The 17,515-nt window shown below is 41.1% G+C and overlaps 1 protein-coding gene across 4 annotated transcripts in view; it reads left to right on the top strand.

Annotated features, from left to right (window-relative positions):
* The window catches only part of PDE5A (phosphodiesterase 5A), a 149,768-nt gene that overhangs the window by 44,571 nt on the left and 87,682 nt on the right, over positions 1–17,515 (top strand). For all 4 annotated transcript variants that reach the window (XM_032333296.1, XM_032333298.1, XM_032333297.1 and 1 more), the window contains exon 4: positions 16,374–16,445. In XM_032333296.1, coding sequence (XP_032189187.1) covers positions 16,374–16,445 — 72 coding nt within the window. The remainder of the gene's footprint in view (positions 1–16,373; positions 16,446–17,515) is intronic.

Here is a 17,515-nt window from a genome sequence, read left to right as displayed (position 1 = left end):
ATGATCATCAGTATTGTACTTGTGGTCTTATTCAACATGACAAATTGCCCTAAGCTTAGTGATTTTGAACACCAACATATATTCTCTCAGTTTGTGTGGCTCAGAAATTCCTGCTGAGTGGTTCTGGCGCAGGCTCCCTGCAGGGGGTGACACTAGGCATCTAGGCAGGGGGTTTGACTCATGCTTGAGTACCTACTTCCCAGGGGGCTCACTCACGTGGTTGATAGCCAGAGGCCTCAGTTCCTCACTAAGGGGGCCTCTCCACAAGGCGCTCAGTTTCCTCACCATGTGGCCGAGAGTGAGCAAGGCGGAAGCACCAGTACCTTGTCTGACCAAACGTCCAAAGCCGTTCACCTTCATTTCATGGTATTCTGTTCTCTAGAAGCCAGGCATCAAGCCAGCCCAGACTCAAGGTTGGTGGGCGGGATTAGGCTCCACCTCTTGAAGAGAGAAGTATCAAAGAATTTGAGGAGATATTTTGAAACCACCAGCAGTACTAGATGTACTTTGATGCTTTATTCTCCTTCCTTAAAACTGGCCAGAGGATAAACAAGGAATTCTGCTCATTAATTAAAATGATTATTTCTCAGCTTTTCATGTACTAAAAAAGTGACATGAATTACCAGAAGCGACATAGGCTGGGTTTAAACAAAGGTGGAGGGTTGATATGTATACTGTGCCCAGCTGGTATAAGTTAAAGGGAAGAAAGGAAGCAGAAAATTAAAAAAAAAAAGGAAGACTGAGGAGAAACAAGGAAGATGTTTGCTTCTTCCGCTGTGGCAAGTGATTGAGACACGAAGAGGCTTCTGAAATGTTATGTCACAAATGCTAGTCTACATGAGATCACTGTTTGTATGTAATTTAAATGTTTTGCTCCAAATACCTACAGGAAACACTCACTGGCGTCCTTACTCTCTTTCTGCACCATTGTTTTTCAAGTCTACTCACGAATCAAAAGCAGAAGGAATGTGTGTGGTCCTTTGGCACAGTGTTTGAGTGTAAGCTGGCAGGAGGGAAGAGCCTGGAGATGAAGCTATGCAGGCAAGCAGAGGCGAGATCGTGAAGAGCCCTCCAGGGTCATGCAGAGGGAGTGTGGAATTTTTTTTTTTTTAGTTCAGGAAATATTTGCTGTTATCGAAAGATCTGTATGGCCACAGCTTTAAGGATAGACAGGGGTTTTTTTGTTTAATATATGACTCAAAGCCACATAATTTGACACTTGATAGATTTTGCTAAGTAAATAATTTCCATATTTGTCCATACATGGAGAAAGTACTGTATCCAGAAGCAGGGAAGTTGATAAGGATGCTTTTGCAGTAATCAAGGCTAGAAGAGGACCCAGGCTGAGGCAGAGAAGACAAGAAATGGATTTGTTACACTTCTGTTTAGAAGGTGGAGGGATTGATATAATGGAAAAATCAACAGAAGGAAGAATTTAGAATACATTCTAGGCTTTTTAGATAGATCTGACAGAGGAGAGTTGTGATATTCTCTAAAGTAAAACATGCAACAGAAAGTATTGGTTTCTGGGGATCAAAACAATTAGCTCTCTTTTTTGGCCATGTTATTTTACTGTTGAATACTTTCTCTCTCCTCAAATCTCAGTTCTGCCCCACCCCAATCCCGCCACTTTCAGCTGATGGCCTTGCTTATGATTTCAGTGAAGAAAGCAATTAGAAGCATACTTCTGCAAGAGAAGTTATTCTGTCTCCCTTCCCCGCCCCTGCCTCTGAGTCCATATACTCTAGTCTCCCTTTTACTTCTAGGGTCAAACTGTCAAACTGTGAAATGGCAAGGGTCAGTCACACACGTGTGCACCAGATCTCTTTCTGTATCACCTGCTCAAAGCCACATCTCAGCCGGTCCCTTTCCTTCCCCAACATGGGCAGGATCACCAGAATTTCTCTCTCTATCACCCGGGTTCATCAACATACAAATATGCTGTTATTTCTCCCATCTTAAAAGTCTAATACCCACTGAATTACAGGTGTCCTTTCAGAGACCACTTCATTTCTCTAATCACCATCAGAGCGAATCTTTGAAAAAAGTTGTCCCTTTTTCCATCTCCTGCCATTCTTCCCTGAATGTACTCCATCCAAGCCTTGGCCCTCCCCACTCTGTGGAAACCGCTCCTGGCAGGGTCCCATGACTTCCACAGGGAGCCAGTGATCATTCCTTCATTCTCACCTCGCCAGGCCTGTCAGCAGCATGTGACATTGTTGGTGATCGCTTACTCCTCCAGGACAGAGAGTTTTCACCTACTCTCCAGGACCTCAGTCTCCCCAGTTTTCCTTCTGGCTCTGGCTGCCTCTCTGCCCCGTTGGCTGGTGCCCGCTAATCACAGCGATACTGCGCGGTTCAGCCCTGGACCCTTGTCTCTCCCTTAACTACATTCATTCCTTCAGTGATTTTGTCTGCCCCCATGGGTTTAGGTACATTTACGTACATTTAGGTACAAGTGAACTGTGTCTTCAATTTAGACTCTTCTGTTCAGCTGCTTACTTCTCTACCTCTGTATGTCTAATAGGCCTCTTGAACTTAACACATCCGACACCAGGCTCCTGATCGTCCTTCCCACCAGATCTGCTCTGTGCTCATCCCCACCACACTCAGCAACTTCTCTCATTCCCACTCTCCACGCTAAATCTTGAAGCCATCTCTCCCTTCTTTCTTTCTCCCACAGGAGAGCTCTAATTCATCAGTAAACACTGTTGGCTTTCCCTTCAGTCACTGCTCTCACTGCACGCCCACCACCCAGGTTCAAGCCACTGCTATGTAGCACGTGAGTCACTATAGTAACCCTCTAGCTAGTATCCCTGCTTCAAGCTTTTGACTCCTAATAGTCTATTCTGAACACAAATTTTATAAAACTTGTTAGATCTCATTACTCCCTGTTCAGAACCCTGTCCTACCACCTCATCCCATAAGAAAGTTCCACATGGTCTGGCTCCTGATGCCCCTCTGATCGCACCTCCTATTAGTCCACCCCCATTCTCTCCAGCACACTGGCAGTCTTGCCGTTTCTCAGTACATCAGGGAAGCTCCAGCCCCAGAGCCTTTGCACATGCTGTTCTCTTTGTCTAGAAGTGTCTCCCCCCGCCACCTACCCAGCCTTAGTTATCCACATTGTTCACTCTCTCATCTCCCTTGGGCTTTTATTCAAATGATATCTCAGCAAGACTCTCTTTAGCTATCCTTATTGAATTTCAACTATTACTTCCAACCCTGCTCTGTTTTCTCCATAATGTGTGAGCACTTAATCTCCATCTGGCACACTACATATTAACTTAACTGGGATATTTCTCTTTCTCCTCGTGAGACTGTACCCTCCACAAAAGCAAGGTGAGACAAGAATGCTTCACAGAGCTCGTGATGTTTAAACTGCATTTATGGTATATAGTAATCTGGTTGACCCAAGAACTTCTTTTGCAGAAGTTTTTCTTTGCCATCTTGAAGCATGGTATCCAAAATAGATGGATAAGTTAAATGATCTCAGGTAGAAATTTAATCAAGGCTGTATGTTAAATAGCAGTAGGGCTGGGGGATTCATGCTGACATACTTAGAGATCAGTAATAACACTTTTTGTTGATATTATCATCTCCATTTTATTTTATTTTTAAAGATTTTAATTTTTTGAGAGAGAGAGAGCCCAAGCAGGGACAGGGAGAAGCAGAGGGAGAGGGAGAAGCAGACTTCCTGCTGAGTGGGGAGCCGGATGTGGGACTCCCTCCCAGGACCCTGGGATCATGACCCTAGCCAAAGGCAGATGCTTAACGACTGAGCCACCCGGGTCTCTCATCCGCATTTTAGACGAGGAAATACGGACTTGGTCAAGTACAGAAATTCCCCAACATTCTATATCTTCTAAGTGGCAGAGCTGGGATTTAGATCCACACACATCGTCTTTATTCTAAGGCTGTATTTTTCTTACCATGAAGTAATTACCGTCTTTCATCTTTATTAATGGTTGTACCTGAAAAGCTACCAACCAGCTCTTTTACAATTTTAGTTTTTGAAAATGCAAATTATGGACTGGAATAATTTAATAGTAAAATACAGAGTTGCAAGCAATGATTCCAAATACTGTTAATTTCTTTGTGTATTATTTGGCACAGCTGTGTGAAGGAGGACGTATCTTTTTTTGCTGGTGACACCTACAGTTCAGAGTTTTGCTCGTGAGACAGATGTCTGCATCTGAGGTTTCATATATGATTACCTTCTCAGGCTCATTTTCCATTTGAAGGAGAAAACAGAGATAAAATTATGTTTTGGCTCTGTTGACATACTAGACTGTATTCTCTATGTGAAGGATTTGCTGAATGTAAAAAGAGATGATAAATAGGCACATACACTCTTTTCACCCTGACTCCCTTGAGCTAATAATGTGGCTGTCTAGCTGATGGCCATGAGGTACTTGGATGGACCAGTACAGGTGAGAGCACTCACCTGAACACTCAGTTCAGCTCTAATGGAGAAGATGTTCTCTCAAAATCTTTGATGCCATCTCTAGCTTGTAGATGAGATTCAGCCTACATAGTGTTTTGATGCACGAAGCTTGCCTTTTGCCACTTCTGCTGTGTTATTTCTCTTCTGTTTGTATTAGTGCACATTGTGGGCATGCCACTTTACCCTGTAATTATCAGGAAGCCTTAGGAGTGCAACACCTTGCCAAGATGTAGAGACGGTGACCTGTTATAAGTCTGAGCAGAGCTGGAACAGAGTTGACCCTGGTTTAACAAAGTCCAAATCCAACAACACTATCCAGGAGTAAGCCTGGGCTTTGCACACCGGCCACTGGCAGAATGCAGAACACCGCCCTGAAAATAAATCTCAGTTATTAAATAGACCCAAGGCTTTGAAGTCATTTTTGGCAATGCCATGTGTAAAGGTGGGCACAAACAGTGTTAGGTTTACTCTGATAGAAATTCCAATTATATAATATATATTGGGTATGTAATATTTTTTGCTGTTTTGGACTTAGTCCCAATTGGGCAAAGGCTGTTTGAAAGAGAGACTCAGAATTTGTAGCAAAAACGACTTAGTCTTGCATGCTGCTGGCTTCCAATCAGCAATTCCTTGAGCAATTTTCTTCACCTCTCTGTGCCTTAGGTGACTCATCTGTAAAGTTTCAACATGAAATGCAAACACACAGGGTGGTTTTAAGGATCCTAGTGAGGCAAGGAATGTGACAGTGCCCACCACAGAGCTCTTCTCCTAGTAAAGGTTTATAAAAATGTCTGTTTCCTCCCTTTATAGAGTGCTGGGAGGCCAGACCCATGGAGGAATGGAAAAGTTAAATGACAGTAAATGCTGAGCGTACCCTGCCGTGGGAAAGACAGCAGGCTCTTCTCTGCTATGTAACCTTTGTGTCTCTGGCATGTTTTTAAAAGGGCACAGAAGGAGACTTTGCACAATGGCCATGTGCTGCTTCGTCTCAGGACCAAATCTCCATATCCCGAGGGACAGAAATGTCTAAGAAGAAGGCAAAAGCTTCCTAGGGTTCTAGATTTAGGACCTTCACCTCATCGCTTAAAAGCTAGTGAGGCCCAGAGTTTAGCATTTGGCAGGGAAGAGGAATTTTTTGTGTGCAAAGGGATGAGAATAAACATCAGGATCAAGAATTATGCCCAGCATCCCCTTGGCTGGAAGGAACCCAGTCTCGGGTTGGCACCTCTCCCACTGGATGTTCCCAAGGCAGGACAGCTACTGACCCCCAGAGGCTGGATTTGTCCCGGCCCTATCTGGGGAACATCCATCCTGCCTAATAGCACAGAGCAAATGGTCAGAACCTCTGCCTGCTTTACCATTGCCAGGACAGCAGGGAACTCATTACTTGGACCATCATTTGCATATACCATCGGAAGTTATAAATTTACTTTTAAGACTTTTGAATAGTTTTGGGAAAGTGGGTTAAACTTTATATACAGTGAAGTACACAGATCTAAATGTCCAATTTGATGAGTTTTAACAAATGCGTGTTCATCTGTGTAACTAACACCCCAATTAAGTTATCTCACAACTTTTGGGCAACACTGTTCTGATTTCTGTTACCAGAGGTTAATTCTGCGGGGTTTTGTTGTTGTTATTGTTGTGTTGTGTTTTGTTTTGTTTTTAAAGATTCTGCTTATTTTTGAGAGTGCATTATATATCCTTGAAATATAGGACCTTTTTATGTTGCATAAGAGATTCTTGAATATAAAGATGTGCCATAAGATTTACGATGGAAGGGGCACCTGGGTGGCTCAGTGGGTTAAAGCCTCTGCCTTCGGCTCAGGTCATGATCCCAGGGTCCTGGGATCGAGCCCCACGTCGGGCTCTCTGCTCAGTGGGGAGCCTGCTTCCTCCTCCCTCTCTCTGCCTGCCTCTCTGCCTACTTGTGATCTCTGTCTGTCAAATAAATAAATAAAATCTTAAAAAAAAAAAAAAAAAGATTTACGATGGAAGTAAAAATGACTTTTAGCTGCCATTTTGGATTTTTTTATATTACTTAAAAGTTATAATTTTGAAAGTATTCCATTCTTTTTGGTAAAAATATGCATTAGCAAGATAGGCATATATATGGGATTTGTATATAGCCTTTGAATGTACTGGAAAGTCCCTGGTCTTCATGATTCCTTTAAGAATCATGCCTAAGAATCTATTTTATACTAGTGCAGGTTTCACTTTCCTGCTGGGAGGAGCAGTAGAAAGATGCAGGTTAGGGATCAGACCTGCAGAGCATCTGTGTCGCACATTCTGGGGCTCCTATTTAATTTTTCTGAACATCCGCTACTTCTGTGATGAAATGAGAGTTGTAATATTCACCTCAAAGGGTTGTGGCAAAGGTTAAATGAATTAACAGATACAAAACGCCTGTAATACAGCAGGCCTTTCCTTCTCCCTTTTTTAAATGGCAAACTTTTTAGCATTGTGAATTTTTTTTGGCTAGGAATAGATTTTTAACTATCTTAGAGATATTGGCCATTAATCATGTATTTCAATGCCAGTTATCCTAGGCAGTAGCTGTTTACATTTTGCAACTTCCTCGAAGCTTCTTTTCAACTTGGCTCCCTCTTCCTAGCCTCCCAGGCCAGGAGAACAAACTAAAAACATCCACTTCTGTGTCCATACTTGTGTTGTCTATAACCTTGGAAGAGCCATACACAGCTCTTGAGAGAAACAGTGGGAACAGTGGTGCTTCTACATATACGTGGATAAACTGGAGCACAACCAAATAAAGTCAGTCTCCCCAAACTTCAAAAATCAACCCTCGACTTTCAGATTTCTTAGTAAATGCCAAACAACAACAAAATGGTCAAAACTGGAAAAAATACACATAGGCAACACAGAAGAAGAGAACCAGAATATGCAATAAAAATTTAAAAAGCTGTTTATTCTCTCTAGTAATCAGGATGATGCAAACTGGAGCAACAGTGAGATACAGTTTTATGGCCGCTAGAAGGACAAAGATGTAAAAGCCTGCTAATACCAGGTGCTGCTTACAATGTAAGGTTGACAAAACACATAAGCATTGCTGGTAAAGGTATAACTTCTGTAATCCCTCTGAAGATTTCCCCGAAGAAGCTCTTGCATATGTGTACAATAGAAGTGTTTGTTGTAGATGGTTTTATTCTAATAGCAAAAAATTGCCAACAACTCAAACATCTGTCATTTGGGGATTAGATGAACAAAATTTGGTATGTAGTATGACACTATATATAAAATGAATGAGCCAGATCTATAGATACTGATTGAAAAACAACATTGAGGGGCGCCTGGGTGGCTCAGTAGGTTAAAGCCTCTGCCTTCGGCTCAGGTCGTGATCTCAGGGTCCTGGGATCGAGCCCCACATTGGGCTCTCTGCTCAGCAGGGAGCCTGCTTCCCTTCCTCTCTCTCTGCCTGCCTCTCTGCCTACTTGTGATCTCTGTCTGTCAAATAAATAAGTAAAATCTTTAAAAAAAAAAATAAGAAAAGAAAAAGGAAAACAACATTGAATACAATAATGGGTTGCAAAATTAGGCATATTATATGATTTTGTTTGAGCCACCTTTTTGAAAGATGAAGGTACTATGTCTTGTTTATAGATTCATATATTTCTCTCTTTTTAAATTTTTTATTTTTTTAATTTCTTTTCAGTGTACCGAATTCATTGTTTATGTACCACACCAGTGCTCCATGCAATACGTGCCCTTCTTAATACCCACCACCAGGCTCACCCAACCTCCCTCCCCCTGGCCCTTCAAAACCCTCAGATTGTTTTGAAGGTTGACTCCGGGGAGGAAGGGCAGGAGGAAGAAGAATGGGGCTGGAAGGAGAAAGTCCAATTTAATTTTCTTAATTTAATTTTAAAAAGGGAATATCCCCCAATATTAACACTTAGCAGTTCTTTATCAGTGGTTCTCAAAATGTCTTTTGTCTCTGGGCTGGTAGCTTGTGGCATCACCTGAGAGCTCTGAGAAATAAAAATTCACAAGCCCTAACCCGGATCTGCTAAATCTGAAACTGGGGGGTGAGGCCCAACAAACCGTGTTTAAAAAGCCCCACACTGCCACTGTTGTAAACGACAGAGATATGGATGTTTACTATCTTATTCTCTGTGATTTTCTGTATTTTTAAAATTCAGTGTTAAAACGATCGATCTTAAGCTTTTCTTTCCCACTCTCCCAAAATCTTTCTAGGCTCTTAAGTTCCAGCTCCATAGCCAAAGGCTTATTAAAAGCATAAACTTCTTACTGCTACATAAAGTTCTTAGATGTGGAGAGATCACTTAATATCAAGCAAATGGCAGAGAAAGAAAACGGGCAGATATAGTTAACTGTTATTCAAATATGAATTGTCGAGTAAGTACATCACCCTAAAAAATAGTTGATCCCTCTCTCCCTTCTCCCATTATCGTTGACAGCAACTATCTATCAAGCGTTTAGTGCATTCAGGACAAAGCAAAGTACTGATGCTACAATAAGGCATAGATATAAATCATGTCCTTAGAAGGCAATCTAGTTGGAGAGCCAGGGTGAGAGTAGAGGAAATGAGGTTAAAAATGAGAATACCTCATTGTGAAATGTATGGCATACCCAGCTGCCACACAGAATTTCAGAAGGGTTTGAATGGAAGTTTTTTGTAGGCTCAGCCTCAAGAGAGAAAGGGGAAGGTAATATTTCAAGGAATGATGTGAACAAGGTCACTGTAGCCTTCTAATTCAGAGAGCCATTGAAGTGACCTTAGTTCAAATTGGGGGTGTGGAATTGGTCATCAATTTTTATCCTGTAGATGGGTGGAACATTAAAATATTTTGAGTAAAGAGGTAATTTGTCTGTGCAAAGCAGTGTCCCAAGAAGATAAATTTGGCATAAGTGTCAAAGGTCAACTGAAGGAGGAAAAACAATTAGCATTGAGATGTCAAGGCTTTCAAAGAAAGTGAGGATTTAGATGGTGAAACACAAGATACAGTATGGGATGAGGAAAAGTGAAAAGGCAATGAATGATTCTAACAGAATGTATTAGTTTCTTATTTCCTCTGTAAAAAACTACCAAAAGTTTAATGGCTTAAAACAACACAGAAGAATTATCTTATAGTTTGGGATGCCAGAGTCTAAAATAGTTCTCACTGGGCTAAAATCAGGGTGTCAGCAGGGCTGTGTTCCTGTGTGGAGTTTCAAGGGAAGAATTTGTTCTCTTGCCTTTCCAGCTTCTGGAGGCTGCCCACATGCGTTGGTCTGTGGCCCCTTCCTCTCTCCTTAAAACCTGGAGCAAACCATCTTCAAATCTTTGACTCTGACTCTTCTATCTCCTCCTGCTTTCCCTCATAAGGATTCTTCTGATTACAGTTGGACCCAGCCAGATAATTCCGGATAATGTCCCCATCTCCAGATCCTTAAGTTAATTGCATCTGGAGAGCTTCCTTTTGCCATTTAAGGTAACATTTTGACAGGTTCCAGGGACTAGGATGAGTACATCTTTGGGGCACTTTATTTTGCCTACCACATGGACTATGGCCATACTTTGATAATTGCCTAGGATTTGGAAGAGAGATGAGAAAGCCCTGATTGGTCATACCAACCCTGTCACTTACAGTTTGCTCTCTTGTGGAATGGAAGGAGAAGGCCATGTACAGGTGGGATTTTCTTCCAAGCCTAAAACTCTGACTAGAATGTCAGGCCATGAGGACATGGATTTTGTTCACTACTGGGTCTTCATAGCCTAGAACAATGATACATGAGGGACTCAGTGATTATTTGTTGAATAAAATATTTTTTGTTGAATGAATGACCGAGTTATGAAAAAGTTTCAGTAGAGCACTGGGGAGACTTCTCCACTGGCTCCTGTACATATTAAATTCTCATTTTCTTGGTGAAGTAAGATGTCAGCTCAGGTTATAGATAGAGATATTCCACGGATGGGAGAGAGGGATAGCTAAGATTTGTAGAGTCTTTTCCTTTCCTCCCTTGCTTTTAGCCTCCATGCTGAGTATCCCTTGGAACTGGGAATGAGGAGGTGTATTGAGATTGATGTATGGCCTCAGTAAGTGTCTGGGGCAGCTGCTTATTGAAGAAGAAATTGCTTACTGTGGCAATGATCATTTGCCCCTGAATTGACCAGCTGTCACATTCCACACTGTTCACTCAGCAAGAGTCAAGTCTTGCCCTTTGCATTCCTAAAAGAACACTTGACCCTGTGAGGACATAATATCCATTTATGCTGTGGAAACTGCCAGTAAAATAGAAAACAGAAGCTTCTTTGTGCTTAAAAAAATAGCATGGAGTACAGGCGTGTGAGGGCCCAGGTAGCCAGCAGGTAGGTAGTGTGACCGGGCTTTCCGGTGCGGAAGCTGATACGTTCAGGGACTTTGCCTCTCAGATGTGAGGTCTGACATACACTTGTCATCAAAGCTGCCTTTCAAAATTGACATGTAAAAAACCTATGGTTAACAGTTACTTTGCTTGAAGACAAAGAGCTAATTTGTTTAAAGGAGCAATAGATGACAGAGGAAAAAGATCAGTGCAAGGAGGGCAGAGGGTGCTAGTTTTGCTTAGGATCCTTGAAATTCAGAGAATTAAACTCTTTTTGGTCTTTTACTGAATTATGTGACCTTGGACAGACACTGTGTCTTTTCTCCTCTTTCTACTTGTTTTTATCAGTGCTATTTTAAAAATATCACCCATCTATCTGGGGATAGAGGCACATGTTATATATTAGATGTATTTTCTTGGTCTAATAACTTGGTCTAATAACTAACATGCCTATTTTTTCAAATCAATTTTATTTAATTATTTGTATGTTAAACAAATTAGCCTCTAATATCTGAAATCTGTAAAATTATTAGAGAAATATTTGGTTACCAGAAAGGATAAAAAATCCATCATTAGAAATCCTCATTCCATGACATTGCCTAAAAGTAAATATCTTGTTCTAATGTTAGGAGGGAAAAAAATCCCCAATATAGTAAAGATGTGGTGTTCACAGGGTACAAAGTGGGTTTTAGAGCCTATAAACAAGACTCGTCAGTTTGCCAGACTGTATAGATGCAGAAGAATCTCCCTCCACAATTCTGCCAAAAAGTAGAAGATAAAATCTCACCAAAAACAGTTTTACAAATTGCAGATGAGCTCGTGAAAGGGAAAACCCCCAGGTGGCAGAAACAGAGCGGAACCCAAGATAAGAAATGTGAGCATGGAGTATTGGCCAGATGGGGTCACGGAGGTCTGAGATTCAGGAGGGAGATGAATGTCTGGGGATAGCATCCGCAGGCCAGGGCATGTATCCACTCTGTGGGAGTGAGAGGGTGGGGCAGGGAGCTGAAGCCTAGATGAGCAGGGGTTCCATTCATGAAACAGCCTAGCAAACTCCACCCAGCAACCAGAGAAAGCCTCAAGGAAGCCTGCCTCCTGTCTGCTGCTGTGAGAGAAAGAAGAGATGTCTGTGAACCATAAGAGCACAAGACTGTACCATACACTGGTATGGGGTTCAAAGTCACACCCCCAGGACAGTGCCAAGACAAACAGGAATTCATTGTGCATGGACACTTCATGACTCAGGAAACATGGGACTCGCATGCAAAACAGTCCCTGCTAAAGACGAACTTACATGCAAAATTAAGTGTGTTCAAAGAGATGAAGGACATCGGGTACTAGTATTTATAGGAGAAGGAGGAGGGTAGCTGGGTGGCTCAGTCAGTTGAGCCTCCAACTCTTGATGTTGCCTCAGGTTATGATCTCAGGGTAGTGAGACTGAGCCCTGCTTTAGTCTCTGGACTCAGCATGGAATCTGCTTAAGATTTTCTCTCTTCCTCTGCCCCTCACACCATCCTAGGTAGCTCAGTTGGTTAAGCATCTGCCTTCAGCTCAGGTCATGGTCCCAGCGTCCTGGGATTGAGTCTTGCATTGGGCTCCCTGCTCCACAGGAAGTCTGCTTCTCCTGCCCCCTCTCACTTGTTCTCTCAATCTCTCTCTGTCCCTCTCTGAAATAATAAATAAATAAAGTCTTTAAAAAAAGAAAGAAAGAAAGAAATCCCAGAATGGAAAATTGTTATTGAACTGTGTGAATACTCTTGGGTTGGTTGAACATTGTGAATAATGGCTGATATTTAGTATGGTTTCAAGGATGTTGTTCTTTCAACCAGAGAGAAAACTTTTCAGCCCATAGTTAGAAAAATGCCTACCGTATAAACGGTCCTGAGTGCCAAACATGCAGATTGAAACCAAAGTTGAAATTGGCCTGCAAGTTCTAATTAAGGGAGAGCTGAAGGGATCATCCAAGTGTAACAAAGAAGCCTTGTTTGAAGTGTTCTTCTTAAATGGAGTAGCTGCAGACCCACTGGGAACAGGCCACGCTTTGGTTCTGCTCACTGACCCACCTCTAAAACATCTCCTCCCTTCTCCCAACTCTCCCCTCCCACCTTGGGGGGTCCACAGGTCACTGACTAGGTTTAGGGTATGTGTAGCCGCAGCCTTGGACCACGGTGTACTCTTGGGCCCGCACCAGCTCTGCCCTCATTCTCAAGGGACTCTAGTGATCTAAACAGACCATCAGTACCACTTCTACTAGAACTGATTCCAGAAAATATGTAACACAGCCGATCTTCCTCTTTTCTTTTAAGACTTAGAATTAACTGTCATCCCACTGTCAATTTATGGTGACATCATGATCGACTAAAATGCCAACATAGTTTGACTGGTGACCATTTAATAAACAGCTAGCTTTCTGTGTCTTTATATTTTTGAACAAGCAGGAACTTTCTCTTTCCTTTCTTGCATAGTACTTACCTCAGACAGCTCCAGGTACATAGAGCACATCAATACATACTTTTCTATACTGTATAATTACCTGAGAATTTTTGTTTCAGAGTCTTTTTAACTGTTTGTATATGTATCTTCCTTAAAATGTAGATTTAAAACTTAAGTCTTCTTTTATAAAACCATTTATTAAAGACAAATAAAAACTCAAATGTTATCGTTTCTGAGAAGCTGCTTCTTTGACCATATTATGTGACCTCTTCAGTCTCTTAGCAGTTTGTGGGCATCTGTACCATCAAACTGATCACCCCATGCACTTTAAGTGTTTGTTTAGGTTCTACCTGTTCTTTTTTTTTATTATTATTATTATGTTCAGTTAGCCACTGTATAGTACATAATTTGTCCTTGATATAGTGTTCAGTGATTCAGTAGTTAAGTATAACACCCAGTGCTCACAACAGCACGTGCCCTCCTCATACCGATCACCCTGTTACCCCCTCCCCCCACCCTCCACTCTGAAACCCCCAGATTGTTTTTTAGGATCCATAGTCTCTCATGGTTTATCTCCTGTCCGATTTCTCCCCTTTGGATTTCCCTCCTTTCCCCTATGGTCCTCCATGTTATTGCTTATGTTCCACATGAGTGAAACTTTATGACGATTGTTTTTCTCTGCTTGACTTACTTCCTTAACATAATCCCTTCCAGTTCAATCCACATCAGTGCAAATGGTGGGTATTCATTGTTTCTGATGGCTAAATAATATTCCATTGTGTATATGTACCACATCTTCTTTATCCATTCATCTGTTGAAGGGTATCTCAGCTCCTTCCACAGTTTGGCTATTGTGGACATTGCTGCTATGAACATTGAGGGGCATGTGCCCCTTCTTTTCAGTACATCCATATCTTTGGGGTAAATACCCAGTAGTACAGTTGCTGGATAAAGATAAACTCAAAATAGATAAAAGACCTCACTATGATACAGGAATCCATCAGAATCCTGGAGGAGAACACAGACAGTTACATCTTTGACATGAGCCACAGTAATTTCTTTCATGACTTGTCTCCAAAGACAACTGAAACAAAAGCAAAAATGAACTTTTGGGACTTCATCAAGATAAAAAAAAAAGCTTCTGCACAGCAAAGGAAGCAGTCAGTAAAGCTAAGAGGCAGCCCACAGAATGGGAGAAGATATTTGCAAATGACATTACAGGCAAAGGGCTGATATCCAAGATCTATAAAGAACTTCTAAAACTCAACACTCAAAACTAATAACCCAGTCAAAAAATGAGCAGAAGCCATGAACAGACATTTCTCTAAAAAAGACATACAAATGGCTAACAGACACATGAAAAAATGTTCAATCACTAGCCATGAGGGAAATACAAATCAGAACCGCAATGAGATACCACTTTACACCAGTTAGAATGGCAAAAAGTAACAAGATAGGAAACAACGAATGTTGGCGAGGATCTGGAGACAGGGGAACCCTCTTACATTGGTGGGAGTGCAAGTTGGTGCAGACACTCTGGAAAATAGTATGGAGGTTCCTCAAGATGTTAAGAATAGAGCTACCCTATGACACCAGTTATTGACTCTGACCTCCTTCAGAGTAGTCTTCCTCCCAGTTTTTATCATTCCTCCATACATAGTAGGCACCTCAATATTTGTTGGGTGAATGAATAACACGTGAAATAACCAAATTACACTGGTACCACTGTATATCAGACCCCAGTGACCCTCAAGAGGCTCCTGTCACTTATACTCAAGTGACTATATACCTGCAATCCAGGTGTTTTTTACCTTAGACAGAAGTTTTTGTATGCATTTAGTCATTGAGATTGGAGCATCTAGAAATCGGTTAGCCATTTTCAAGAGCTAAAGAGAGTATAAAAATAAGGGAGAGTTGAACTAAGGACAATTAAAAAGGTACAGGATAAATGGAGAATTTTTTTTTTTTTTTTTAAACATCACTTTACTCTGCATGGTGCCTGGAGTTAAGGTGTTGAGATGACCAGGAAACTACATCAGGCAATCCATTTCCCCTTCCTTCTCTGCTATTCTAACAGGGAATTTTATATCCTAGTCTTAGAGCCAAGGGACTTAGAAGGAGCTGAGGAAAAAAAAAGGAGGAGCAATATATATAAAAAACCAAGGATTTTATGGAGGGAATAATAGCTTATTCTACTGATGTTAAATCACAAAAGCAGGGAGAGAGTAGAATTTATAAAAGAAAGAGGAAAAAAGTAAGTTTTTGAGGAAAGCAGGCTTCCCGCTGAGCAGAGAGCCCAATGTGGGGCTCGATCCCAGGACCCTGAGATCATGACCTGAGCCGAAAGCAGAGGCTTTAACCCAGTAAGCCACCCAGGCGCCCTGAAAAAAGTAAGTTTTGAAGGCCTTTAAAACACTAAGGCAATAACCCAACTGAAGTTGGTACACAGGTAAGTAAAATACAGAAAGATGAGAAAATTCTTGCAGTATTGCTAAACCTTTTGTGAAAACTTAAAACATATTCCCAGACAGAGTTTTAGTCCAGTCTTCTCAAGATATAGTTTATCTTTGATCCATTTGAAGTAAGACTCAGCCTGCTAATTCCTGTTTGTGGTTTTTCAAGGAAACCACCTCTCCCAAAACCAAATCTACTGAAGGCAAAATAATTTTTAAGGTCAGAGGTTTCAAAAGACGTTGGACCACCCCCATTACAATAGGAATTATTTTTCACCCTAATTGGCTACAGGGTCCTGTTTCATTTTTAGTAAAAGAACATTTTTAGCCCATTTGAAATAATAAATTTAAAGGCAATGTAAAGCATTTATCTTATATTTAATTTGAGTGTGATAGAAATTGATGGTTTATTTTGTATCCAAAAATCTTGAAAAATATTCACTTAAAATGTGATTGCCAATAACTCTTCTCACAAAGCAGGGTGAAATTACAGAAGCAAAAATAGTGGGACCCAAGAAGTTGACAACATTCAAATTCTTAGGAGCAAAAAAGGATGTATGATAGATAACTAACTCAAATGCTGAGGGGTTTTGTTTTGGTTTCATAGCTTATTGTTATTTTAAAGCCCACATAGAAATTCCTTTATAAACACATTTTGGTGAATTTATACCAATAATTATAGCCAATGAAATTACCACTTTTTTCTCCTATTCCAGGTTGTTGGTGTAGCCCAGGCCATCAACAAGAAATCAGGAAATGGTGGGACATTCACTGAAAAAGATGAAAAGGTACGAAAACTTGTGTCTGACATGGTATCAGTTTAAGAAGATGTTTTTTCTTTATACTGTATAGACCTCTAGAATTAGCTGTAGCTGAAATTGTTGATTACAAAAACGATTATGTTTTAAAATGATCTGAAGTGTTCAAAAGTCTCTTTTTCCTGTGGCTAAATACGGTGCTAACTTGAGAGTACTCGTGGTATCAGTCCTTGGAAGCCCCCCAGCTCCCTCCTCACTGTGCCACCAAGCCTCCTGGAGGCCTGTGTGCATGTTGGGGCCATCTGGAGGGTGACACGGTATTTTAACTATCCTATTTAACTTTCATCGCTGCTATAAAGAAATTCAACCCGAGTAAAAAAACCCTCGAAGCACTGCTCCAAGTTCAGCACTCCAGGTTGGCTAAAAATTAGAGTTGCCTCCCGATGAAGAAAATTTCAGAATGTTTATAAGCTTTGCACTCAGACGGTGGGGCGCCAAGGTGTGAATTCCGGCGGGGTAATGTGAATTTAGCTTCAGAAAGAGCAGCAGTCAGCATTATTTTATTATTCTTCGCATCCAGTGCTGAAGGAATACATCCCATACACCACGTCGACATGCTTTCCGTTTAAGGACAGAAGCCCCTAAACCTGTTTCTAACTTCATTCTGACAGTAGGTTTTATTATTTCTCTTCTTGAATACATAATTATATGTAAATCATGGGAGCCCAATGAATTCTTCTTATTCAAGCCTGTTGCTATTTAAGTCACTCCCCTGAAAATTAGTCGGAGCTTTTGGACGACATTCGAACAAGACAGAGTTATTATTGTCTCCATGGTGTAGGCTGTATATTGGCATTTGTCTGGGTCCCCATGTTTTAATTGATTCAGAACATAGCAAGTACCTTTTAAAATCAGTATTGTAGACATCTAGTCTCCTATTCTGTTAATGACACCTGAGAATATTTGGTGGGGGAAATGGTTCTAGATTGACTTTATATTTCATCAGTTCTTTATGGTCCATATATGTAAACCCCTCTTGAAGGATTTGTGTTCTTAGGCTGTATCATCTCTTGGCAAAATAAATCTATGATTGTGAATAA

Source organism: Mustela erminea, chromosome 2 (genome assembly GCF_009829155.1).
Source record: "Mustela erminea isolate mMusErm1 chromosome 2, mMusErm1.Pri, whole genome shotgun sequence".
In the NCBI taxonomy this organism is placed as follows: Eukaryota; Metazoa; Chordata; class Mammalia; order Carnivora; family Mustelidae; genus Mustela; species Mustela erminea.
The sequence above is the reverse complement of the archived record's forward strand: the minus strand, read 5'-3'. Positions and strand labels throughout refer to the sequence as shown.